We start from the raw sequence: 26481 nt of genomic DNA, 5'->3' as shown, positions 1-26481 counted from the left end.
GGGTCTCTTATAACACAAATGTTAGACCTTTTCTACCATCCCATAGATCTCTACTCTCTGCTCATTGTATTGTCTTCTTAATCTTTATTGTTCAGATACTATAATTTCTATTGCCCCTTCTTTAATTTCACTTGATCTTTTTTCTGTCATCTCCATTCTACTACTGAACTCATCTAGTAAAGTTTTAGGCATCTTAGTATTTTAATAGATTTGGGTTATTGCTACTTCCTACCCTAAATTTTCTTTTGGTTCTTTTCCTACTTTCCTTGCTGAGAACTTCATTCTTTCTCTTCACCTCAGAAGTGTTTGCTGTGACTTCAACAGAACAGAGTTATAATAGCTGCTGTAAGAACTCTGTCTTATAATTCCAGCATCCAGGTCATCTTAGGAATAGCAATTGTTAATTGCTATTTTTCCTATAACAGTTGATGATTTCCCTGAATCTTGGTTATGTCCAATAATGTTGAAGTGTATCCCGCAAAGGGAAGGGAGACTTTGAATATTGCATTTTGACACTCTTGGTCATGCTAAAGCCTCCTGGTCCTCTAGAGAATGGATTTGTTTTTGTTTTTGTTTTTAATATTTTTGTTGTTGCTGGCAATCAACCCTGTTAGGTTCAAACCTCAAGTTCCAACCTACCTGGTGGGCTGTGACTTCAATGTCAATTCTGTTTCTCAAGTCTTTTTAGTGATATTCACTCTATCCTCCTATGTGTCACCTAAAAGCCAATCTAGGACAAAGATGGTGGTCTACAATGTAGTTCAGTTATCAAACTTTTCATTTAGTCTCCTTGAAAACGTTCCACATATGCTCAATTTAGGGATGAGTCTGGGTCTTCGTGCACAGATTTAGGTCATCTTTTTCTGTACCTACTTCCTCTCCATAATTTCCCTAACACTGTCTTTCTGCTAGACCCCTTTTCTTGATTCTCTGGCTATGAAATTGGTGTTTTTGCCTCCACACACAGTCATGTACTTTCTGCAACTGCATCTGCCTTGGGAAGAAGTGCTAAGAAGTAGGGAAAAAAGCAAAAATTAACAGATATTCTCCCCTCATTCTTTGGGCTACTGGTGCCAATTTTTCCAGTGTACCTGGTCAAAGAAAAAGATTATCTTTCAGAGTTTTAAATGCCTGCATGGTTGCCAGTGCCACTACCACCACCACTGCAGGACAACAGCCTCATGATTAAGGCTTACCTGGGGTCCCACCAGAAAAGTAAAACAAACCAGAATATAAAACACAAAGAAAACTGATTTTCCAAACAGACTCCTGCACATAGAGGCCCTTCTTTCCAGTCCTCTGACCATATACAGAAAAAGGGGATTTTTCTGTCTGTATCTGTTGTGTAGACCAAGAATAAGATGCCCTGGAGTCCAAGCTGGGAGATAAAGAAAGGGGTGATAAAACAACAACAAAAAAAAGAAAACTTGCCAGTGTCAGTTGCACCTCCAGTTTGGAACTGTATCCCGAACTTCTGCTATTATTTACTCTTCAGAGACCTCCAATAATTGTGCTGTGTATTCTGTCCAGAGTCTGTAGTTGGAATGCATGGGAGAGAGTCTGTGCTTCCTCCATATTAGCAGAATCAGAATCACAAAAATTCTAGACCTAAACCCTGACATTTATGGTCAACTGTTTTTTAACAAAGATGCCAAAGCAATTCAATGGGCAAAGATAGGTTTTTCAACAAACACTGCTGGTACAACTGAATATACCTAGGCAAAAAAAAAAAAAAAAAAAAAAAAAAAGAACTTGGATTTCCACCTCACACTGTATTTAAAAGGCAAAAGATTTATACGATCTGAACAGAAACCAAAGTATCTCACACCGTATTTAAAAGTAAACTAAAAACAGATCACAGACCTAAATGAAAAACACAGGAGAAAATCTTTGTGACCCCCAACTAGGTAAAGATTTATTGGATATGATAGCAAAAGTATAGCTCGTAAGAGAAAAAAATTAATAAATGGAACATCATCAAAATTTAGAAGATTTTCTCTTCAAAAAGCACTATTTAGAAACTGAAAAGACAGACCACAAACTGGGAAAAAAAATTTTCAAATCCTATATTTAATAAAAGATTCGATCCAAAAAAAATTTTTTTGAAGTCACCTCTTGCAACTCAGTAATAAGACAATGAACCCCATGAAAAAATGGCAACAAAATTTAGCAGACATTTCACAAAATATATACAAATGTCCAATAAGTACTATGAAAGGAAGTCCAACATTACTGTCATTAGGGAAATGAAAATTACCATAAAAGATACCACTAGGGCCGGGCGCGGTGGCTCAAGCCTGTAATCCCAGCACTTTGGGAGGCCGAGGCGGGTGGATCACGAGGTCAAGAGATCGAGACCATCCTGGTCAACATGGTGAAACCCCGTCTCTACTAATACAAAAAATTAGCTGGGCACGGTGGCGCGTGCCTGTAATCCCAGCTACTCAGGAGGCTGAGGCAGGAGAATTGCCTGAACCCAGGAGGCGGAGGTTGCGGTGAGCCGAGATCGCGCCATTGCATTCCAGCCTGGGTATCAAGAGCGAAACTCCGTCTCAAAAAAAAAAAAAAAAAAAAAAAAAGATACCACTATACATTTCTAGAATGGCTATAACAGTCTGGTCATGCAAAATGTTGGCAAGGATGCTAATAAACTGGACCCCTCATACACTGCCAAGAGGGAACGTAAAATAGAACAACTACTTTTTTCTTTAAGAGTTATTCTTAAGACCTAACAATTCTACATTTAGATATCAAGCTTACAGAAATTAAAACATATGTCAACCCAAAGACTTCTCTTCAAACAGTCACAGAGTATTTTCATAATAAATGAAAACTGGAAATAATCCAAATGGTCCATTAGCATGTCCATAACAAAATATTATCCATACAATGGAATACTGTTCAGTCATAAAAAGGGAAAAAAAAACCTACTGATATGAATGGACCTCAAAAACGTTATGCTGGTCAGACATGGTGGCTCACACCTGTAATCCCAGCAATTTGGGAGGCCAAGATGGGCAGATCACTTAAGGTCAGGAGTTTGAGACCAGCCTGGCCAACATGGTAAAATCCCATCTCTACTAAAAATATAAAAATTAGCCGGGTATGGTGGTGCACCCCTATAGTCCCAGCTACTCAGGAGACTGAGGTAGGAGGCAGAGGCTGCAGTGAGCCGAGATCACTCCACTGCACTCCTGCTTGGGTGAGAGAGTGAGACTCCATCTCAAAACCAACAGGCTAGACTTGGTGGCTCACACCTGTAATTCCAGCACTTTGGGAAGCCAAGGTGGGTGGATGACCTGAGGTTAAGAGTTCAAGACCAGCCTGGCCAAGATGACAAAATCCCATCTCTACTAAAAATACCAAATTAGCCAGGCGTGGTGGCGGGCACCTGTAATCCCAGCTACTCAGGAGGCTGAGGCAGGAGAATCACTTGAATCAGGAGGCAGAGGTTGTAATAAGCCAAGATCGCACCACTGCACTCCAGCCTGGGCAAAAGAGTGAGACTCTGTCTAAAAAAAAAAAAAAATACATTATGTTAAGGCAAGAAAGGCAGACTCAAAAGGACACAAATTGTATAATTCCATGTATATAACATTTTCAGAAAAAGCGAGTTCAGACTATAGTATAATAAAAGTTTATCTGAACTTTGTTCCTGGCACAGGGCTTCAAAAACCCTTGGAATCTCATAGGCGGCTGTATTGTCTTTGTTATGCTAATGAGGTGACTCGTGGTGATAGCTTCCAGATAGGGACTGGTCACCAAAAAAACCAAACATATGATTAGAAGGTTGGAACTCTAGGCCAACAGTACCTCCAAGGACAGGAGGGGAGCTGGAGATAGTTCAGTCACAAGGCCAGTAATGTAATCAATTACACCCATATACTCAAATCCCAATATAAGCTCTGAATACTGAGGCTTGGTGGACACACTGATACGCAGAAAGGGTAATGAACCCTGACTCCACAGGAGAGGGCATGGAAGCTTTATGTCCAGGTCCCTTCCAAACCTTATGTGTATCCTTTATAATAAAACTGTATAACATTTTTAGTGAGCTCTGTGAGTCCTTCCAGAGAATTACTGAACCTATAAATTTGGGAAATCTCCAATTTTATAGTCAGTCATCAGAAATAGGAATGTTCTGCGTTTGTGACTAGCATCTGAATTAAGAACAGTCTTCTGGAGGGCTAAACTCTTAAACCTGTGGAGTCAGATGCTAATTGATGGGCAGTTGCTGTCAAAACTGTATTATAATATACCCGCAGGGGGCAAAAGTAGAAAAAGAGACAAAAACATTAGTGGTTACCTGGGGCTGGGAGTAGCAATGGGAAGTGATAGAAACAAGTATTTTTTAGAGTGATAGAAATATTCAAAATCTAGATTTGATGATGGCTATACCACTCTATAAACTTACTTAAAAATCACTAATTGTACACTTTCAATGAGTATAACTTATGGATATTACACTGGAATAAAACTGGCTTGTAAAATCTAATCAATAAGTTTCCAAAATTATAGAAGGCTTTCAAGGTTATAATAATCACATATTTCTTCATTCTGTATTCTCATAATGAACACCAAATACTTACCAAATGCAATAGTCAGCAAAAAAATAACAAGAAATGAAGGGTTTCAACTGCAATAAGAGCATTCCACTAGACATACAGAAGAACTCTATCAAAGTTAGCAGTGTTAAATGAGGTTAAAAATCTCACACATGTAGGATGGATTAGGTCCACATTTTATGGAAAAGATCTTAAAATGAAGAGGTGAAGCAACGGTAAAGTGCTTTAAATTGCAGCAATCTGGGGTTAGCCAATGCCCTTTGTGCTCTCATTAGCCCCAGAGATTTTAAGTCAATTGTGATTCTGCCTATTAAATGTTCTTTCACTTAATGATTTTATAATCCATTATGGTAAATTATATCAAAAGGACTGTTATCATGTATATTATATTATCATCAAAGCCAGATTTGCATTCAGCACTGGCTAATGGGACACTTTAAACAATAAGAAAAGAGAGAAAGGAAGTTCTCTCTTTTGAGATGCATGAGATGCACTGTTTTTTAATCCCTGAGCTTTTCCTCTTGAAACTGTCCTTCAATTCCCTTCTTGAATCCATCTCCCTGAAAAAAGAGGTATACATGTGTTGAATCTATTCATCCTCCCCTCTCATTCACTTACTCCCTACCCCACTATAATCTGACTTCAGTCCCAACCATTAGGCTAAAACCACTACAGTGAAAATCACTAAAACAGACTTTTATCAAATTCTTTCAATTCTTCAACCTACCTTAACAATCTTTCCCATGGACATCAATCATCTAGAATTCAAAGGTATATGAAAATTTCTGCAATCTCCTATTGGAAGTTAATGACATATCTTTATCATTAAATACAAATCTTCTCTTCCGACCTGCCACATCCCTACTGAACCATCTCAAACAATACTTGCCATTATATAGCAAACTCACTATCTTAGTCCACTTGTGTTACTAAAAAGGAATACCTGAGATTGGGTGATTCATGTTTTTAAAAAGGGATTCATTTGGCTCATTGTTTTGCAGCCTGTACAAGAAGCATGGGGCTAACATATGCATATGGTGAGGGCCTCAAGCCGCTTCTCTTCACGGCAAAAAGCAAAGGGGAGCCGGCATGTGCAGACATCAAATGGGGTGAAAGGAAAGGGCAGGGAGGTGCCAGCCTCTTTCTAACAACCAGCTCTCATGGGAACTAACAGAACTGAAACTCACTCATTACCACAAGGAAGGCACCAAGTCATTGATGAGGAATCTGCTCCCATGACCCAACACCTCCCATTAGGCCCCACCTCCATCACTGGGGATCAAATTTCAATACGAGGTTTGGAGGATCAACTATCCAAACTATAGCACTTACCTATGGAGAACACGAGAGTCAATTAAAAAGAAAAATGATGTACAAACAAAATGTTAAAAATGACACTTGGCCATACACATATGTATAAAGTTCAATTTATTTGCTAATTCAAAAAGTTTAAGTTACTTGCTGCTGAACTTACCCAATATTATATGCAAAATTTTTTTCGTCTGTTTGTACAAAGAAACATTTTCTATATATCTAAAGTCTTTATTTATTTAATAAATCCTGTGTCTTTTAATGCATTCAACCACATCTAGATATACAACCAGAGTAGACAAATTTAAGTTTAGTGGGTGGTTGGTGTAGGGGAGGTAGTTAGGCTTGGCCTTACCCATGTGGAAATAATTGCTTTCTTGACCTAAAGCTCTTCCCATTAGAATCAAAACAAACTGATGTTATCTTAAGAACTCTTCTAATTTTTGAAAAATAAAACCTAAATGCTCCATACTTAAACAGACATTGTTTGTTTTAAGGCAAAATTATGACACATTTATTTTTGTATTTAAATCAAAAGCAGAGTTACTATTACGAAGAAAATAAGGGAATTTCAAAAGATAATCATCTTCGTGTAGAAAGGCACACATAGAGTTGGCATAGACAAAGCCAACAAACTTAAACATTGAGATCTGATATTTTTTAAATCTTGGTTTGACCCTTAGCCTTCTTGACCTATACCAAAATTTTCAAAATAAACTATTTGTTCATCAGGAGTATGCAATAATGCACATAACATGGTGAACTATTTAAAGTAGATTTAGTGACAAGGATAAAATAATCCAGCAAGTTCTGAAGCTTAATGTTTTATGATGTGATTCTGGCATTAACTATAAATTTTCTAAGAACCTGCCAAAATATGATATGTTGCTTTGATTCACAAAATTGGAGAACTGAAATAAATACCAAGATATTATTATACTTAGTCCAGTCTTCTGACTCTGGCAGTTCAATATCTATACCATCCAGACTAATGGCTATTAAAAGATACATCTTTTCTACATGAACAAGATATTAATAGTAACTCCACAATCTCCTTGAAAGTCTCTTTTAATGCTTTATCACCCTGAGAGTGATGACCAGTAGCTTGGGTTATCTCAAACTTTCTGTTCTGTGTTCAAAACTCATTTCTACCCACCACATTAGAGATAGGACTGGGATGTCTCTGTATATACAGTAATTCTGCATATAATGTCTATGATGATTCTTGGCAACTGCTATTTTAAGTGAAACAATATATGACAAACAAAACTATTTTTTTGCTCATTAATGTTATAAGAAAAGGGCATTGAACAAAAGCACGCGGTTAGAGGACCTGCTGTAAGGTATTTCACTTAAAGTCACTGTTTCCAAGGAGCTATCCACAACATGACGTGAGGACTTACTGTACCTTGCTTGAAATAAATACTCCCTAGGCCATATCATATCTCTGCCCTTTTTCCCAAGATTCTTTTCCATACTTATTTCCTCTCTCCTTCTCTAGATGCTATCCATTCTCCCCACGTTTTTTAAAACTGCTGTATTTGAGCTGCTGCTTAAAAAGGAACAACAACCAAAAAAAAATTCTAACTTTTCTAATCTATATTCTAATAAATTATGTATAGCTTATTAAATATCCACTTTGAAAACCAACAACAGGAGAATAAAAGAATAAACTTGAAAAAGTTATTCAGGAATATTCCAGAGTGGTCAGAATTCTTTTCTTTTCTACATGATATGGGGCAGAAGCAAATCATGTCAATAAAATGTATATTACAATGGCAATAGACATGTGTAAGGTACCTTAATATTCTCTTCCCATTAAAATATGATACATAAATCAGAGGTCTTATTGCGGAAGTGATAGTCCAATTTTCTTTGACAGGATCAACTAAGCCCTAGTCTGCATTTCTGGAAGGCCAGCATCTCATTAATCTCAGTGGGACTTCTGCCCAACTAAGACTTGCAATTGTTAGAACTAAGTCTCCACCATGTAACAACTTTACCCTGTTTGGCTAATAGGATTCTTATGTTTGTTTGTACAAGTCAGTTTTTTCTATTATTGCACTTCCCTTGTCATATTTACTCTATGCATAGAAACAAAAACATCATCAGCAGAATTTGGTTGAGTAGTACACAGCAAGTTTATGACTAAACAAGTTTTGTATTACTGAGACACTGGCACTCGACAGCAGAGGGCACTGGCAACATATGCCAACTCAAATACCATGACTCACGCAGGAAGGAAATAATCACTCAAAAGTGCCAATAACACTGCTATTAGTATAGCTGTGGATCAAAATATCTAAACTCTGTCTTTTACTATCAGCTACCAGTTCACACACTGTTATAAATAAACATAAGATCTCCATTTACTCATCCCAATATAGAAAATAAAACAACTTATGTATAAAAATAAGTTAAGATTTAGAACAAGTTAATTCTAATAGGCTTATTTTGTGTCAGATATTGTGCTAACTGCCTTATACTCATTATCTAATTTATTTCTCCAAAGCAATGCATGAGCTTGCTTCTGTTCTGTTTACAGAAGACAACACTGGCAAGTTCCTAAGTAGCAGGTTATAACTCAGCCATTAGACCATAAAACTTTTTAAAAGCAGAAACCATTTTGGTTTAGTTTACAATTAAAACCCAGTACCTAGTAATCTACTTCACAATAATTATTCAGGGGAAGAAAGAAAAAAGAAGGAACACTAGATCTGATTTCAGTGCCTCACGTCACATTGGCCTTTAGGACACTATCAATGAATATTTGTTTATTTGATTAGATTTTACAAGCCACTAGTTCCTGGTATTCTACTAGGCAGCAGGTCTCAGAGATTTCAATACTTGAACTAATACTTTGCTTATTAAAGACTTAAATTTTTTCATGAGATAGTGCTAGGAGAGAAGCAGTAAAGAAAAAAATAATAACAAAATATTTAAGAAAAAATAGATGCAACATTAAAAAACATAAATTTAAGAGTTTACTTCTAGGTTGCCTTATATAAAGAATTCACATTCAAAAATAAGAAAATGCTTGGTTTCCTTAAATATAATATTAAAATTAAGTATAATAATTTCAGTAATGTTGGAAATATATCTTAATATCTGAATAATCAAGTATCTTTATGCATAAGAAATATCAAATATATAAATTATATTCTTTGTTTAATTCATGAATATTCTTTAATTGATGAAAAATGAATGTCAAAAATAATTACTGTATTATAAATATGATTTTAAAATAACATCAATATTTATATTTATCCACAAAAACCTATAAAGATATAATCTTAAACTGAAAGCTGATTAAAGTAGTATTTACCACTTGAGTTCTGTCTAAATAAATCTTTTACTTATTCATCAGACATATACTGAGATCTTTATTATGCCGGCCAGGTGTTATACTTTAAGAAACAAAAATCCCTAACAAAGAGTTCCTGCCCTCATTGCAGCAATCAGTCTAAAATTAAATATTCTATATTACTTATGTATAGCATGCTCCCAGAAGGTTAAAAAAAATCCATTCTAATAACATAAAACAAAAGCAGGTTAAAAAAATATATCTACTTTTCCTTCTTACCAAAACAGCAACAAACCTTAATACATAAATCTATTTTGCATATGAAAATCTCTAAATATACTTTAAATTTCTTTGCTATTCCTTAATCTGTTTTGTCTCATACAGACTGTACCTTCCTTGGGTTCAAAGAAGAAGGAAGAATTTTTAAAAAGCTTCTAAAACAGTGGTTTACAATAGCAGCTGAGTATTAAAATCAGTGGACCTTTTAAAAAATACAGATACTGGAGCCCCAAACTAGACCTCATAGACAAAGTGTTTGGTGATGGAGTCCAGGTACCTATAGTTTTGCAGAGCTCCATGGGCAATTCTCAAGCTCAGTCGAGGTTGATAACCACAACTTTAAAGGCTTAAGCACAGAGGTCCCCAACCCCTGTGCCATGGACAGGTACTGGTCCCTCACCTGTTAGGAACCAGGCCGCACAGCAGGAGGTGAACAGCAGGTGAGGAAGCATTACTGCCTGAGCTTGGCCTCCTATCAGATCAGCCATGGCAGGAGATTCTCACAGGAGTGTGAACCCTATTGTGAATCGCAGGTAGGAGAGATCTAGGCTGCATGCTCCTTATGATAATCTAATGCCTGATGATCTGAGGTAGAACAGTTTCATCCCAAAACTAAGACCCCGGTGGAAAAACTGTCTTCCGTGAAGTCAGTCCCTCATGCCAAAAATGTTGAAAACTGCTGCCTAGGCAGAAAAGGGATACAAAGCTGCCTGTAAGTAGAAAAAGTTAAAGCCATATAGGATGTTAAATATCATCTACGGAGCTCATTTTCTGAAGTACAAAGCTGAAGTTGTGAGGAGTTCAGTAAACTGACCAAGGTTTCAGATAGGAAAGTCTACTGACATGCAGACCAGTATTTTTTCATTATTTCTCTTACCTGGTATTTTTATCATGAGGTTACCTATGAATCCCCACTTAACAAATATGTTTACAGTACTGGCTTAGCACAGGACACTGGCTACTCTGCTTGAGAGACAGCAAACTAATTCTTGATTTCACTACAAGCTTAATCAATACCCTAAGCATTCACATCACAAATTCTCAGGGAAATGTGATTAAAAGAAAACACTACCCTTTCTTGAACCTCAAATACTTCCTTTGGAAAAACACTGATAAGAGTACCAAAAACGGAAAGTTGTTCTGATGTATGAATGAAGATGGGTAATTATAATGCACCTAGAGTATGTATAGGCACTCAACAAACGTTACTTCCCTTCAACATGACACCACTCACCCTACTGTCCTTTTTGATTCTACAATTAAAGTTAGCTGTCCCTAGTACCTCACTTTAATCCTCAGTTATGCCCCTTTTCATATTGTTTCTCCTAATTGGCAAAGGCTTTTGGCCTCTTCCTCTTTAATAATACTCATCAATTTCTTCAAAGCTCCATTTAAAGATGTACCACCTTTGCTCTCTAGGCAGGGCATCTCTGAAAGAAAGGCAGCAGCTCCAGTCAGGGGCTTAACAATAAAACTCCCATCTCCCTAGGACAAAGAACCTGGAGGAAGGGGCGGCTGTGGGTGCCCCTTCAGCAGACTTAAACGCTCCTGCCTGCCAGCTCTGAAGAGAACAGATCTCCCAGCACAGCACAGGAGCTCTGCTAAGGGACAGACTGCCTCTTCAAGTGGGTCCTTGACCCCCATGCCTACTGACTGGGAGTGAACCCCATTTACAATTGCTACAAAGAGAATAAAATACTTAGGAATACAACTTACAAGGGATGTGAAAGACCTCTTCGAGGAAAACTTCAAGTCCTTGCTGAAGGAAATAAGAGAGGACACAAACAGATGGAAAAACATTCCATACTCATGGATAAGAAGAATCCATATTGTGAAAATAGCCACGCTGCCCGAAGTAATTTATAGATTCAATGCTATCCCCATCAAGCTACCATTGACTTTCTTCACAGAATTTAAAAAAAAAAAAAAAAAAAAAACTATTTTAAATTTCATACGGAACCAAAAAAGAGCCCAAATAGCCAACACAATCTTAAGCAAAAAGAACAATGTTGGGGTATCATGCTACCTGACTTCAAACTCTACTACAAGGCTACAGTAACTAAAACAGCTTGGTATTGGTACCAAAGCAGATATATAAACCAGTGGAACAGAAGAGAAAATAACGCCACACATCTACAAACATCTGATCTTTGACAAACCTGACAAAAACAAGCAATGGGGCAAGGATTCCCTATTTAATAAGTGGTGTTGGAAACACTGGCTAGCCATATGCAGAAAGCAGAAACTGGACACCTTCCTTACATCTTATACCAACATTAATTCAAGATGGATTAAAGACTTAAATGTAAGACCTAAAACCATAAAAACTATAGAAGAAAACTAGGCAATATCATTCAGGACATAGGTATGGGCAAAGACTTCATGACTCAAAAACCAAAAGCAATGGCAACAGAAGCCAAAATAGACAAATAGGATCTGATTAAACTAAAGAGCTTTTGCATAGCAAAAGAAACTATCATCAGAGTGAACAGGCAACCTACAGAATAGGAGAAAATATTTCCAATCTATCCATCTGACAAAGGGTTAATACCTAGAATCTACAAGGAACTTAAACAAATTTACAAGGAAAAAAACAAACAACTCCATCAAAAAGTGGGCAAAGGATATGAACAGACACTTCTCAAAAGAAGACATTTATGCAGCCAATAAACATATGAAAAAAGCTCATCATCACTGGTCATTACAGGAATGCAAATCAAAACCACATTGAGATACCATCTCACACCAGTTAGAATGGTGATCATTAAAAAGTCAGGAAACAAGAGATGCTGGAGAGGATGTGGAGAAATAGGAATATTTTTACACTGTTGGTGGGAGTGTAAATTAGTTCGACCATTGTGGAAAACAGTTTGGCAATTCCTCAAGGATCTAGAACCAGAAATACCATTTGACCCAGCAATCCCATTACTGTGTATATACCCAAAGGATTATAAATCATTCTACTATAAAGACATATGCACATATATGTTTATTGCAGCACTGTTCACATAGCAAAGACTTGGAACCAACCCAAATGCTGATCAGTGATAGACTGGATAAAGACAATGTGGCACATATACACCATGGAATACTATGCAGTCATAAAAAAGATGAGTTCATATCCTTTGCAGGGAGATAAATGAAACTGGAAACCATCATTCTCAGCAAACTAACAGAGGAACAGAAAACCAACCACCACATGTTCTCACTCATAAGTGGGAATTGAACAATAAGAACACATAGACACAGGGAGGGAACATCATACACCAGGGCCTGCTGGAGGTTGGGGGATGAGGGGAGGGATGTTATTAGGTGAAATATCTAATGTAAATGACGGGTTGTTGGGTGCAGTAAACCACCATGGCATGTACATGTACATACTTATGTAACAAACCTGCACATTCTGCACATGTATCCCAGAACTTAAAGTATAATTAGAAAAGTAAATAGTAAGCCTCCAAAAAAATAAATAAAAGATGCACCTCCTTTAAGAAATCTTCTGAATTAACTGAACCCCATTTTAATTACTTATTTCTTCCTTTATCATTTAAATTATCTGTACTTTTAACCCATATACCTGCTTGTTCTTTTGAAGCTTAGTAACTGCAATTACTTCCTAATTGTTGTGTATGTTTTTTATTTTCTTTCATAATTAGAACATAAGCTATTAATATGCTAGATTATAAGCTCCCCAAGGCTAGGGATACCTGTCAATTTTATTCACTGCTGGATCGCAGGCATCTAAAACAATGTCAGGAATATAGAACTGTTCAATAAATACTTGCTGAATTAACAGGCAGGTATATTTCTCTTTCCATTCATGAATATCTATAAACTCCACATATAATGCTAAACAGACATATATGAAAATTTTAAATGCCTGAGTAAATGAAAATAGATATGACTGATACTTTGAAAACTTAAAAAATTCAAACAAGTTAATAGAGCCACAATAGATTAATCAACTCACTGGCTACAGAAGTCTCTTAGCTTGTTTATTACACGTTCCCAGTGACTCTCTGTCACTACTGTAAGAAAAATATATAGTATCAGCTTATAAAAACAAAGTAAATGATTTAATGAAGAATCAGGGTTTGAAATCCTGCCCTCCTATGGTGAAGAATTTTTAAACTTGGTTCTCTTTCGAAACTTAAGATTAAGAAAAACCAAATGAAAAAACACCAATTTCTGCTTTACTCTAGTCTCATTATATTTAAAATAAATCAGATAATTTTTAAAATATATAAATTTAAGAGAGTAACCTTATCTTCTAACAAAGTACTTGTTTCTTCCTAAACATAAACACCCAGAAGGCAGAAGACAGGACTACATCTTTCCATCAGAAGTAGAAAAATATCACTTTGGAGCCAAGTACATTCAATAACTACTGATAGATATTGATTATTTTAAAAGCCCCTCAAACAGAGAAACCCATTTAAAAAATTCAACCTATGCCAGGCAAAGTGACTCACAGCTGTAATCCCAACACTTCCGGAGGCCCAGGAGGATAGAACCTGAGGTCAAGAGATCAAGACCATCCTGGCCAACAAGGTGAAACCCCATCTCCACTAAAAATACAAAAATTAGCCAAGTATGGTGGCAGGCACCTGCAGTCCCAGCTACTCAGGAAGCTGAGGCAGGACTTGAATCCCAGAGGCAGAGGTTGCAGTTAGCCAAGCTCACACCACTGCACTCCAGCCTGGGCAACAGAGTGAGACTCCATCTAAAAAAAACCATAAAAACAAAAAAAATTCAACCCAGAAAACTGATCTGCTTTTCAGCTTATGTAAGTCAATTACAACACAAAGATCCAGCTACTCCCCATATAGGACTTTATAAAGAACACCACCACAGTTAAATATTCAATGAGGTAACAGATTTGTGAAGGCTATTTTTTTCCTATTCATTTTAAGCCACATATTATCCTACGAATATGAAAAGATAACAGTAATAATTAGAATGCATAAAAGTCATTGCTGATTACATAATCTTGGAATTTTATTACCTATGGCTAATGAAGATTAGAAAGCTCTAGTCTAAGTAAGTGAATTATTGTACATTGAGAGCAATTATATTGCATAGCAGAATCAATGAACTTTGGAGACAAGGGTTCAAATTCTGGCTCTCCAGATTCCTAGCTATTTGACCATAGGCAAAATGTTTAACTTATCTAAGCCTCAGTTTATCTATAAGATGACCAGTGTAATTTCAAACTTGGAGAGTTAGGAGGAGGATTTTTAAAAGACAAAGTATAACTCCTCTGCTTAAGACCTCCTATAATACATTACAACCTATAAAGTAAGTTTCGAACACCTTCAAAGACTATCTTACTTGGGGAAAATGTTTTCCCATTTTAAAATTTCTTCAAATATCCAACCAGAAATGTCCAGTAAATAGACAAAATACAGCATTAAAGCCAGAACAAGGAAGGCGAAACACATGCAAAGTTTACTGTCATCATGCATCTGGATAAATTCCCTGAAAGACTGTTATTTTTGTAATTTGGATATACCAATTTTTTTCTCTGACCTGCTACACTTGTCATGAGATTAACTATGAATCCCTGCTTAACAAATATTTTTGCAGTACTGGCCTAGCACATTTTTTAAAAGTCCTAGGACAAATAAATAAACTCCTTGCCACTCTCCTCCCTTAGCATATTACAAATTTCTGATACTGATAAATATAATGATTTCAGCTTGTGTTTTAAATAATCCCTTAAAATTAACCTTTTAGTTTATCTCTTACTCTCAAACAGATTCTCTACTATTGTCCTCATACTAAAACACAGTTTCAATTTAGCACAACCCAAGTGGTATATGGACAGTGGTTAGTTTCAGACTCAACCTAAACTAAGTATTTCCACTCTCTCCCAGACATTTTCCTTTTTCCAATTACTAATGGAACTGTTTCCCCCACCAGTGAGTAAGCGCCTCTGAAGTCAGGAATCATAGCACCCATTTCCACAGCATTTAGCCCACCATCTCTGAAAATCTATGGGGGTGTGTGTGTGTGTGTGTGTGTGTGTGTGTATTCAGTAATATCTTTGTTTTGTCTCCTCTACTTCCAAAAATCAAATCATTAAATTAAAACTAATTAGTAGCTTATCCTAACTACCATTTACTGAATGCTTGCTACACATCACCCTGTACTTTTTAAACCATAAAATATTATTTTATCAACCCTAACATAACACAGACAAATTTCCTGAGAACCAAATATGTCAGTGGGGAAAAAAAAGAAATTTCCTAATTTTAGAGACATTAAAATATAAAAAATAGCAGATGGTAACTATGAGGTGCCATTAATTAGAAGACACATTCCACTCCTGGAACTCTTAAAATGTAAGAAAAAAATGTGCATTTTACACTTTAACCTCATTATAGAAACTGAAGGTCAGAGAAACACTTTGGCTGACATTAATAATTGTTAACCAGGTTTACCACATGGAACAACATCCAATAATTAGCAGAAAAATGGATCAAAAGCCAGCTATTTTAACTATTTCCTCCTTATTAAGTAAAGTATATATTCATGTGTTGACATGCTCAGATGATTACTTATACCACTGTGCTGTATAGATTTCCCTAACCATCCTATAAAAGAAGGTAAGTTCAACAGTTCATTGCCCACCCTATGAAAAAAAATACATATTAATTACTAAAATCTGAAATTCATATTCACACATTAAAGGCAGATTACTATGACCTTATTGCTGTAAGTTTTCTTTTTTCAAAATGACACTACATGCTTCAGTGTTTGAGAATACAAAGGGATCAATTAAGTCTTTCTGCATAGACAAAATCTATGTTACAAATTATACCAAGGTGATTTGCCAGTATACAATTAAATATTTAGAATGTACATACTTTTCAAATGTTGGCATATTTTTGCCTGATGAGCAAATACATCAACCAACACATTTATAGTCATGAAGTAATACAATTCTATTTAACTCCATAGATATTTACTGACTTTTACTATTAAATATTAAAGTTTCTGGATTATAAATATTACATTAAATAACATCAAACTTAATTCAATAATAAGGAATTCTAAGGGTTAGGCACGGTGGATCATGCCTGTAATCCCAGTACTTTGTGAGGCTGAGGCAGGAGAATCGCTTGAGGCCAGGCGTTCAAGACTAGCCTAGGCAACATAGCAAGACTCCATCTCCCCAAGAAAGGGAGTTCTTAAGGACCTGCCAACAGGATAGAAAAAGGAACATAACAATGTGGTATTACATTCGACCTCAACCTAAATTTTTCTTAGTAAAAAAGAAAATAAAGAAAGGGCAGACGGGGTAATCAAGCTGGTAATAATTTTAAAATAAAAATTTATTTGAGGTGATAGAAAAATCTTTTAAAGGACTGACAGGAGCATTTTAAAAAGTCAAAACTTAGCACTGAACACAAAATTCTCTCCAGCTTTTTTCTCCCTTTCCCTCTCCTTCTTCCCTCCCTTCTCTCCACGTGTGGTAAATGTCAACATTTCCAATTATTTTATCTTAAGAAATAAGTATCAATTCTGTATAACACAAAATAGAAAGAAGGCAAAAGGTAAGGGATTCTTTTTTCATTAAAAACATTTGTAGAAGTTATTAATAAAATGTCATTTTTCAAGAGTAATAACATTTGATAACTAAAGATTAAAAGACAGCAATTTGTTTTCAACCTAAGATCTGGTTCTAATATGACTGTGAATTAAAACAGATTTGTTCATCAGGTACATTCAATAGTATATACATCAGATATCTCTCTATTTCTTAGACAAAGCATCATAGATTTTATCACATTTTATATTTTAAAAATCACAAACTATAAAATTAACAACTAATAACTATATCAAAATTCTCATCTTACTTCTCCATTTCTTAATGTTGTGATGGTTCCTCTTGCTACAGCCATTCTGAATAGTGTTTCTGTGGCCTGTAAATTAAAAAATATATATATAATCTATAATCTCTCCTCAATTGTATATCCCATGCCCTAAATGTGAAAAACATTCAATACTATTATATATCCAGAGAGCAACCCCTAGAGAACCACCAATAAGTGGTATATGCCTATAGTCTCAGCTACTCAGACAGGAAGATCGCTTAAGTCCAGGAGTTCAAGGCTGTAGTGAGCTATGATTAAGCCACTGCACTCCAGCCTGGATGACAGAGTGAGACCCTGTCAACAACAACAACAAAAAAATAGAAAACAGGCAACTAGAGAACTATCTACAAGGGACAGGGAGACCTAGAAATTCTAAATTATACCCCAGAAATATCACCATCACAATCTTTTAAGAGCTCAAACTTAATTGTTTCAAATGGTTATTCTGATAATCTGGTATTCGTCCAGGACTACAGTTTCAAATTAGTTTGCTTAGACAAGTTTAAACCTTAGTTTAATGAACAAAAATTAAGTTAAAATTTAGCATTTAAATTCAATTCAGAAGTTATCATTTATTCTGAATTTTAGTTTCCATTTGAATTTAGTTCAAATCACTTATCTATTACTAAGGAACAGACAGTAGATGAAGTAATTTAGTAATGTCATATATTAAGTGACACCCCAAAATAGTTATTGCTCACTATACACTAACAATGAACAATCAGAAAAGGAAATTAAGAAAACAGTTCCATTTACAATAGCATCAAAAAAAACTCCTAGAGGGGAAAAAAGTGAAAGACTTTACTCTGAAAACAACAAAATATTGCTGAAAGAAACTGAAGAAGACACAAATAAATAAAAAGACATCCTGTGCTCATGGTTTGGAATACTTATTATTAAGATAACAATACAACCCAAGTGATCCACAGATTCAATGCAATCCCTGTTAAAATCTCAATGGCACTTTTTGTAGAAATAGAAAAACCCATCCTGAAATTCATTTAGAACTTTAAGGGACCCCAAATAGACTAAACAAACTTGAAAAAAAAAGAAGAAGAAAGTTGAAGAATTCACTTTCTGATTCAAAACTTACTACAAACCTAGAGTAATCAAAAATATTTGGTACTATCATTAAGATGGACATCTAAGACAATGGAATAGAACAGAGAACCCAAAAATAAATCCTTGCATATATAGTCAAATGATGTTTGACAAGGGTAGTAAGACTATTCAGTGGGCAAAGGACAATCTTTTCAATAATGGAACTTAAAAGACTGGATATCCATGAAGCTGTCCTCACAGGGTTAACAAGAATTCTGAATAGAAATATAGTTATAATTAAGTATAAATCAGCTGTACTTTGACCCACTTCCTTGTAATCAAAAGTCTAAAAACAGTACATATTTTCCATTTGAATCCCCATTGTTACTACAAATAGGATTTCTGACACTAAGGTTGTAAGATTTTTGTTTAAGATAGATAGGATCTCTGACATTAGAATCATAAGGCTTTTGCTTATTCAAGATCTGGAATTCTTAAGCAGATCCTGAATTTCAGTAGAACAGCTGACACCAACCAACTTAAAGATCCTCAAAGAGAAACCAAATCAGCATAAGAATACAGTTTCTTCATCTCCCTGTCCCATGACCTCACCCTGTAGTCTTGGACCAACCAACCATCTCCAAATTCTGGCAAACTCCAAAACCCTTCAAAACTCTAGCCCCAAACTCCACAGGAAGATGGATTTGAGGTTTCCTCTCATCTAGTTGAGCGGCCCTACAATTAAACATCTATCTCTGCTGCAATCTGGTGTCTTGGTATACTGACTTGCTGTGCACATTAGGAAACAGACCTATTACAGTTACATCCACATGTAAAAGAATGAAGTTAGATCTCTACGTCTACCATATACAAAAATCAACTCAAAATGGATCAAAGACATAAATTTAAGATGTAAAACTATAAAACTTTTAAAAGAAAGCATAAGAAAAAAGCTTCATGACATTACATTTTACAATAATTCCTTGGATATGACACCAAAAGCACAAGTAACAAAACTAAAAATATGCCGGCATGGTGGCTCACGTCTGTAATCCCAACACTTTGGGAGACAGAGGCAGGTGGATCACCTGAGGTCAAGAGTTCGAGACCAGCCTGGCCAACATGGTAAAACACTGTATCTACTAAAATACAAAAATTTGCTGGGCATGGTGGCACACGCTTCTAATTTCAGCTACCAGGGAGGCTGAGGCAGGAGAATCACTTGAACCTGGGAGGCAGAAGTTGCAGTGAGCAGAGATCAGGCCATTGCACTCCAGCCTGGGCAACAAGAGCAAAACTCAGTCTCAAAACAAACAAACTAACTAAAAATAGATACTGGATTTCACCAAAAATTAAAAACTTTGGTGCATCAAAGGACTCTATCAACAAAATGAAAAAATAACTCATGAAATAGAAAACATCTGCAAATTGCACATCTGATGAGGAGTTAATGTCCAGAGTACATTAAGAACTTCTACAACTCACAAACAAATACTAAACAACCTAATATAAAAATGGGCAAAGAACTTGAACAGAAATTTATCCAAAGAACATATACAAATAGCCAATAAGCACACTGAAATGATGCTCCACATCACTAATCATTAGGGAAATGCAAATCAAAACCACAATGAGACACCACTTCACACCCATCAGAATTGCTATTATCAAAAAGATAGAAAACGTGTTGAGAAGGATGTGGAGAAATTGGAACCCTTGTGCACTGCTGATAGGAATGAAAAATGGCAGAGCCACTGCAGAAAAAAGTAAGACAGTTACTTTTAAAATTACACATAGAATTACCATACGACCCAGCAACCCTGTTTCTTGGTATATATCCGTAACAACTGAATGTAGGCTCTAAAAGAGATATTTGCACACCCATGTTCATAATAGTGTTATTTATAACAGCCTAGATGTAGATGCAACCCAAGTGTCCATCAATAAATAAATGAATAAACAAAATATGGTATATACATACAATGAAATATTATTCAGATTTTAAAAAGAATGAAATTCTGATATATGGCACAACATGGGTCAACACTGAAGATATTATGCTAAGTGAATCAAGCCAGAGGCAAAACAGCAAATACTGAATGATTTTACTTATATGAAGTATCTAGAGTAGTCAAATTCATTGAAACAGAAAGCAGAACAGTGGTTACCAGAGGCTGAGAGAGGAGAAATGGGGAGATACTACATGATGGACAGAGTTTCAGTGTGATGACAAAGTTCTGGAGATGGATAGTAGTAGTGGCTGCACAATAATGTGAATTTACTTAATGCCAGTGAACTGTACATGGAAAAATGGCTAAAATGGTAAATTTAACATTGCATATATTTTACCACAATTAAAAAACAATAGTTATTGCTATTTCCAATGCTTCCCCATCTTACAATTGCCAAGGATTCAGACACTAGTAAAACACTCCTTAGGACTGTATCCAAAGAATATTTAATGGGAACTCCATTGATACCATGTAGAACACTACAATATACAGAAAGAAAAGGATATTGATTTGTTTAGGATTTATTGAACAATTATTTCATAAGCACTGTAAAGGGCAAACTGAAGGAATTAGCGATAGGGTCAATTTGATAACTCCTTTAGTTTTAAGAAGTTTACATCTAGGGGACAGGGGAAGCAAATAAATACAAAAATAAATAAGTCATATGCATGTAAATATGTGCAATGAAAAAAATAAACATGATAAGTATATGAAGAACAATGAGGTAGAAGGGATACTTTAAATAGACTAAATCAAGGGTAGCCTCTTTTAGGAGATGATAATTTCAGTGGAAACTAAGTGAAACAAGAAAGTGAATAGCCAGTATGGATATTACAATGATAATGACAGTAATAATTGCTGACACTAACTCAATACTTACTATTTGTCAAAACCCCCTCTACAAGATTTTAGTATATCAACTAATTTGAAAATTGGAGGAAAGAAGGTTCTAGTCAGAAGGCCACAAGAGCCTGTAGGTAGGATCATGCTTGGCATGTTTGAGGACAAATAAGACGGCCACTGGGACCGAGATGGCTGAGACAGCATGATGGTTGAGACAAGAAGACGATGCATGTTCCTCTGTTCAATATGTGCTTTTATTTTTCTAACCTGGTATATAAGGAATGCATTTCTAACCTTTAATAATCAAAATTATGTAATTTGAAGGATACTCTACCAAACATAAATTTTAAGAATTTATATATAAACTAGAAACATCACAGAATTTTAAATTTAAAAACTAAATATATATCTAATAAAATCAAAGGGTACAAGAGGTAGAGAACTGGAGAAGAGGTAAGGAAACTGATATATGTGGGAGATGTATATAAAAAGATGCCTAACAGATATTATGGAACTGGACCTCAGAATATAGGTAAGAACTATCAATATCATTTTGGTGTCATCAGTGTATAAAGAGTTGACTGTAACCAGAAAACTTGATGAGACAAATTACGAAAGCTGAAGAAAAAAATAATAAGAAATAACAATATATAAAGTGAGGCAAAAGAAAAGGATACAGCAAGGAAGGCTGAAAAGTAACAGAAGGGCCAGGCTGGTGGCTCCTGCCTGTAATCCCAGCACTTTGGGAGGCCGAGGCGGGTGCATCACCTGAGGTCAGGAGTTCGAGACCACCTTGACCGACATGGTGAAACCGCGTCCCTACTAAAAATACAAAAAATCAGCCAGGCGTGGTGGAGCACGCCTGTAAACCCAGCTACTTGGGAGGCTGAGGCCGAAGAATCACTTGAACATGGGAGGCGGAGGTAACAGTAAGCCAAGATCGTACCACTGCACACCAGCTTGGGAGTCAAGAGTGAAAATCCATCTCAAAAAAATAAAAGTAACATAAGAATCAGAAGGCATTCCAGAAAAATAAAATCCTAGAAGTGAAGAGTAAAGAGTTTCAAAATAAAGAAAAGCCATTAGGTTAAATATACTCCAGTGAACATATAGACTTAACTTCACTCCCTCCAGAAACACTACAAAAATGAAAGAAGGAAAAATAAAAGAGTATAAACCACAAAGAAAAAAAGAACACAATAAGGGAGTTGTCGGAACACAAAAAATATCAACGAAACTTAGGAGCATGAACAAGAGAGTAACTGACTTAACAGTACAAAGGTAGCTATAACTTCACTCTCTGAAGAGTCAGAAGGCATAAAAATATGTTCAGCAGAACTTTAGGAATTGGAAGCATCAATAGAAAGGCACCAAAAGGCCAGTGTACAGGTAAGCTGAGAACTGGTGGACTGGCTGCAAAGCAGTCTAAAAAGGAGTTAGACTCTTCTCTTCTTGCCTGCCCAGTTAGACACTGATCACCTCGCTCCTATACCAAGAGAAGATTCTCTAAAGGGAATAAGCCAGAGTTAGGAGAATTAGGGTAGGAGTGAGACACTATACTAATAACTATGGGAAATTAAGTCAAACTGTACATAGCGAATGTTAGGCCACCACCCATCCCAACTCACCACTTACTATATCTCTTTCCATTGATCCAAAAACAGTGGAACTATGCTTATACCCCAACCACTTTCCATTCTCAAGGCAGGCAATAAGAGGATCCCTCTCCAGGGGGGCAGAAAAAAAACAGCCCAAGCCTGCTAAGTACTCATACTTAGCACAGTGATTTTTTAGAGACCCACATTAAACCACATCCTGAAATTTCATTAAACAAAAAAACAAGAACAAAACAACCCTGGACTACTTAACAGCAATACTTGTAACTAGAAGACAATAAAATAAAATAATGCTTTCAAATTTGGAAGGTAAGGAATTTCCCACACAGAATTCTGTATTAATCAAACTCTTAATTCTGAAGATAATATAAAAATAATTCCAGATTTGCAAGATCTAAAAATATCTACCTCCTAGTCACAATCAGTAAAGTACAAAGTAAATCCGAAAAGACAACTGGGATTTAACAAATTACAGAGGTAAGTCCCAAGCAGTCAGACAAGACCGGAACAAGATGATAAACTTACACAAATGATGTAGCTCCACGGAGGGAGAAATATAACTGAAAAATTACAAGGTGTCCTTGACAATATCAAAAAGAATCTTATGTCACAAAGTTAGGAAGTAAATTAGTAATAAGTACAAGGAAACTAAACAAATAAAAAGTGAGGCAATTATTAACTATGAAAGAAACGTAAGGTAGCAGGAAAAGTTGCTCAGCTGTGAATAATAGTTACACAGTTTGAACAGAATACGTTAAACATTAAATACTATTTTAAACAAAATTTATGTATTGCCATATTTGTGAACATCTCCACCACTACCGCAGAATATAAAGAAAACCAAATTCCCATCTTCTGTAGTAGGAAGTCAGTAATGTGTAAACCAAAACAAGAATAGCACTGTAGGCAAGTTAATTTAGATATAACAAATCAACAGAGGAAATAAGACAAAGACTGCGAGTGGTTGCCTCTGCGTTGTGGAATTCAGGTGTTAGAAGGAGTGGAGAAGAATACTAATGTTTTCTACAACCTTTGCAGTGTATTATTTCACTTTTGTTTTTCTTTGAGACAGAGTTTCACTCTTATTGCCCAGGCTGGAGTGCAGTGGTGCAATCTCAGCTCACTACAACAAGCCTCCGATGTACAAGCGATTCTCCTGTCTCAGCCTCCCAAGTAGCTGGGATTACAGGTATGTGCCACCATGCCCAGCTAATTTTTTTTGTATTTAGTAGAGACGGGGTTTTGCCTTGCTAGGCTAGTCACGACCTCTTCACCTCAGGTGATCCGCCCACTTCGACCTCCGAAAGTGCTGGGATTACAGGCATGCGCCATCGCATCCGGCCACCATTTCCCTTTTAAACTACACATAAATATTTAATTAAATTTTGAAAAAAACTTTAGAGAAGTAATCAACAGTGTCCAATAGTTCAAATACTTTACAATTTTAATAGAGCAGTGCAGATGAGAGTATAGTTGAGCACTGAATGAGAAGTAAAGTATAAGTAACCTTGAAAAGTTTGACACTAAAGATAAGGAAGGAGATTGAGTTGTGGCTAGAAAGAGAATCATAGTTGACAGAAAATGGTAACAGGATATTTTTAGGATAGAAGAGATTTTAACACATTTTTACTAGCTAAGTAGAAATCAGTAGTCAGTAAGGTGTAAGAAGTTACGGATACAAGAAGAAAAATGGCTATGACTAAGAAAGATAACTATTTAAGATAGGATTAAGAACATACATAGCAATCTGTTATCTATGTTAAAAGGAAGAAGGTCCAAATATAACTAAATTCTCTTCCTCTCCCTTTCCCTGTCCCTCTCCCGCTGTGTAACTTTCCCCCTTTCTTCTTCCCCTTCCCTCTCCCTCTCTGAATTAGAAGAAAGAATAAACCTCTTAGAATGACAAAGACACTAACAGAAAGACAGGGGTGAGAGTATAGGAACACATAAGTAAACAGCACACAGAATTGCTAAGTAGCACTTAAGCCCAGCTAAAACACAAATCTTTGTGGCTGCAAATCCACAGTTATGGCATTAGAAAAACAGAAAGATTCACAGTTTAGAAATTGTCAAGAAAAAGTTAAGCAAGGCTATAGACTTTATTAGTAAAATACAGCACGTAATTTATAAGTAAGAGCAAAAAGTTTTCTAACTTTTTTAAAATGAGAGGTAAGAATCTTTAGAACATTTCTACGTATGCACACACACACACACAAAGGTATGGGGGGAGTTGGTATCTAAATGCTAAGTTAGAAAATTTTTAAATCTTTTAAAGCAAACTGTTAAATTCTGTAAATTCAGCACAATATGAATATAAACCCAAACCATAATTTATTGAAAGATTTATAATAGACCAATAATGGGAAGGAGAAGGGTTATTTACATACTCAAACAAAAATTATAAATTTACTATGATAGATTTTTATTAAAGCATGTGTAATTAAATGTCAAAAGGTCTATCTATTCTCAGAAATTTTTATTAAGAAAAACATTTCTCACCTATTATGTTCTTGGATTATTCTATTCTTAATGATGCATATATTAAACTACACCTTCAATCTTTGTTTCTTTTTTTAATTCTGTTTAATCTAGTGATATGATTTTTACCAGTTCTCATGTAGGTCAGGCTACTTGCTTTATATATTTGTGGAGCAAAAGAGGAAAGGCAGAGGCAGCAAGCACTTAAAAAAAGTATGCAATAATTTCTCAAAACCAGGTCAAATTACTTTCTTTCTCATGTCTCAAAACCCTAGGCAATCTGAAGATCAAATTTGTTTTCAGTATCTTCTCCAGTAGAAGAAGAAGATCAAATTCAATCCTTTGTTCCCAACTGATCTATTTCATCAGCTCTTCCCACCAACATTTTTAAGGATATCTCATTCTAATAGCATTCTGCCAATTCAGTTAAGCTTCCTTTGTTTCTATAGGAAAGCAATGAAGTATACAACTTTCTTTTGATTTCTGCTAGAGAGACTGCTTTTTATTTCTTTGTACCTAAACAACCACTAACAAGGGTCAAAAATCATGAATACAGAGCAAATTCTCAGCATTTGTAAATAAACCTATAGCAAATTCTGATTGAAATGTCCCTTTCCTTTGAGTTTTTATTACATCTAAGTTGATTAATAGTAAAAACATTCAATCAATATTTTCTATGTCAGTGGCAGGGGGAAATAACTGTCTACAATGTCCTTTTTTAAAAACAAGTTAACAGCCAGGTGAGGTGGCTCACACCTGCAATATCAGCACTTTGGGAGGCCAAGGTGGGCGGATCAAGAGGTCACGAGTTCAAGACCAGCCTGGCCAACATAGGGAAACCCTGTCTCTACTAAAACTACAAAAATTAGCCAGGCATGGTGGCGCATGCCTGTAGTCCCAGCTACCCTTGGGAGGCTGAAGCAGGAGAATCGCTTGAAGCCAGGAGGTGGAGGTTGCAGTGAGGCGAGATCGCACCACTGCATTCCAGCTTGGGCAACAGAGTAAGACTTCATCTCAAAAATAAAAAAAAATAATAAATTAACTAATAAGTTAAGAAGAGACTGTTGTTAAGGACAGTGCTAAATAAAAGACTTAAGAGACAGAAAACTTAGATGTAATAACTGCAAACTTCTGGATTGGACTTTCATGCGT

The 26481-nt window shown here is 35.8% G+C and overlaps 1 protein-coding gene across 5 annotated transcripts in view; it reads right to left on the bottom strand.

The window, feature by feature from the left end:
• TMEM135 (transmembrane protein 135) overlaps positions 1 to 26481 on the bottom strand; it is a 305900-nt gene that overhangs the window by 135979 nt on the left and 143440 nt on the right. For 4 of the 5 annotated variants that reach the window (XM_064365385.1, XM_064365381.1, XM_064365382.1 and 1 more), the window contains one exon: positions 17322 to 17387. The exons of the other annotated variant lie outside the window; for it this stretch is intronic. In XM_064365385.1, coding sequence (XP_064221455.1) covers positions 17322 to 17387 — 66 coding nt within the window. The remainder of the gene's footprint in view (positions 1 to 17321; positions 17388 to 26481) is intronic. 5 annotated transcript variants of the gene reach the window in all.

The sequence above is a fragment of the Aotus nancymaae genome, unplaced genomic scaffold, assembly GCF_030222135.1.
Source record: "Aotus nancymaae isolate 86718 unplaced genomic scaffold, 86718_ANA_hifiasm-v0.15.2.pri h1tg000059l, whole genome shotgun sequence".
Lineage (NCBI taxonomy): Eukaryota > Metazoa > Chordata > Mammalia > Primates > Aotidae > Aotus > Aotus nancymaae.
Note: the sequence above shows the minus strand (reverse complement) of the source record. Positions and strands in the feature narration are given on the sequence as shown.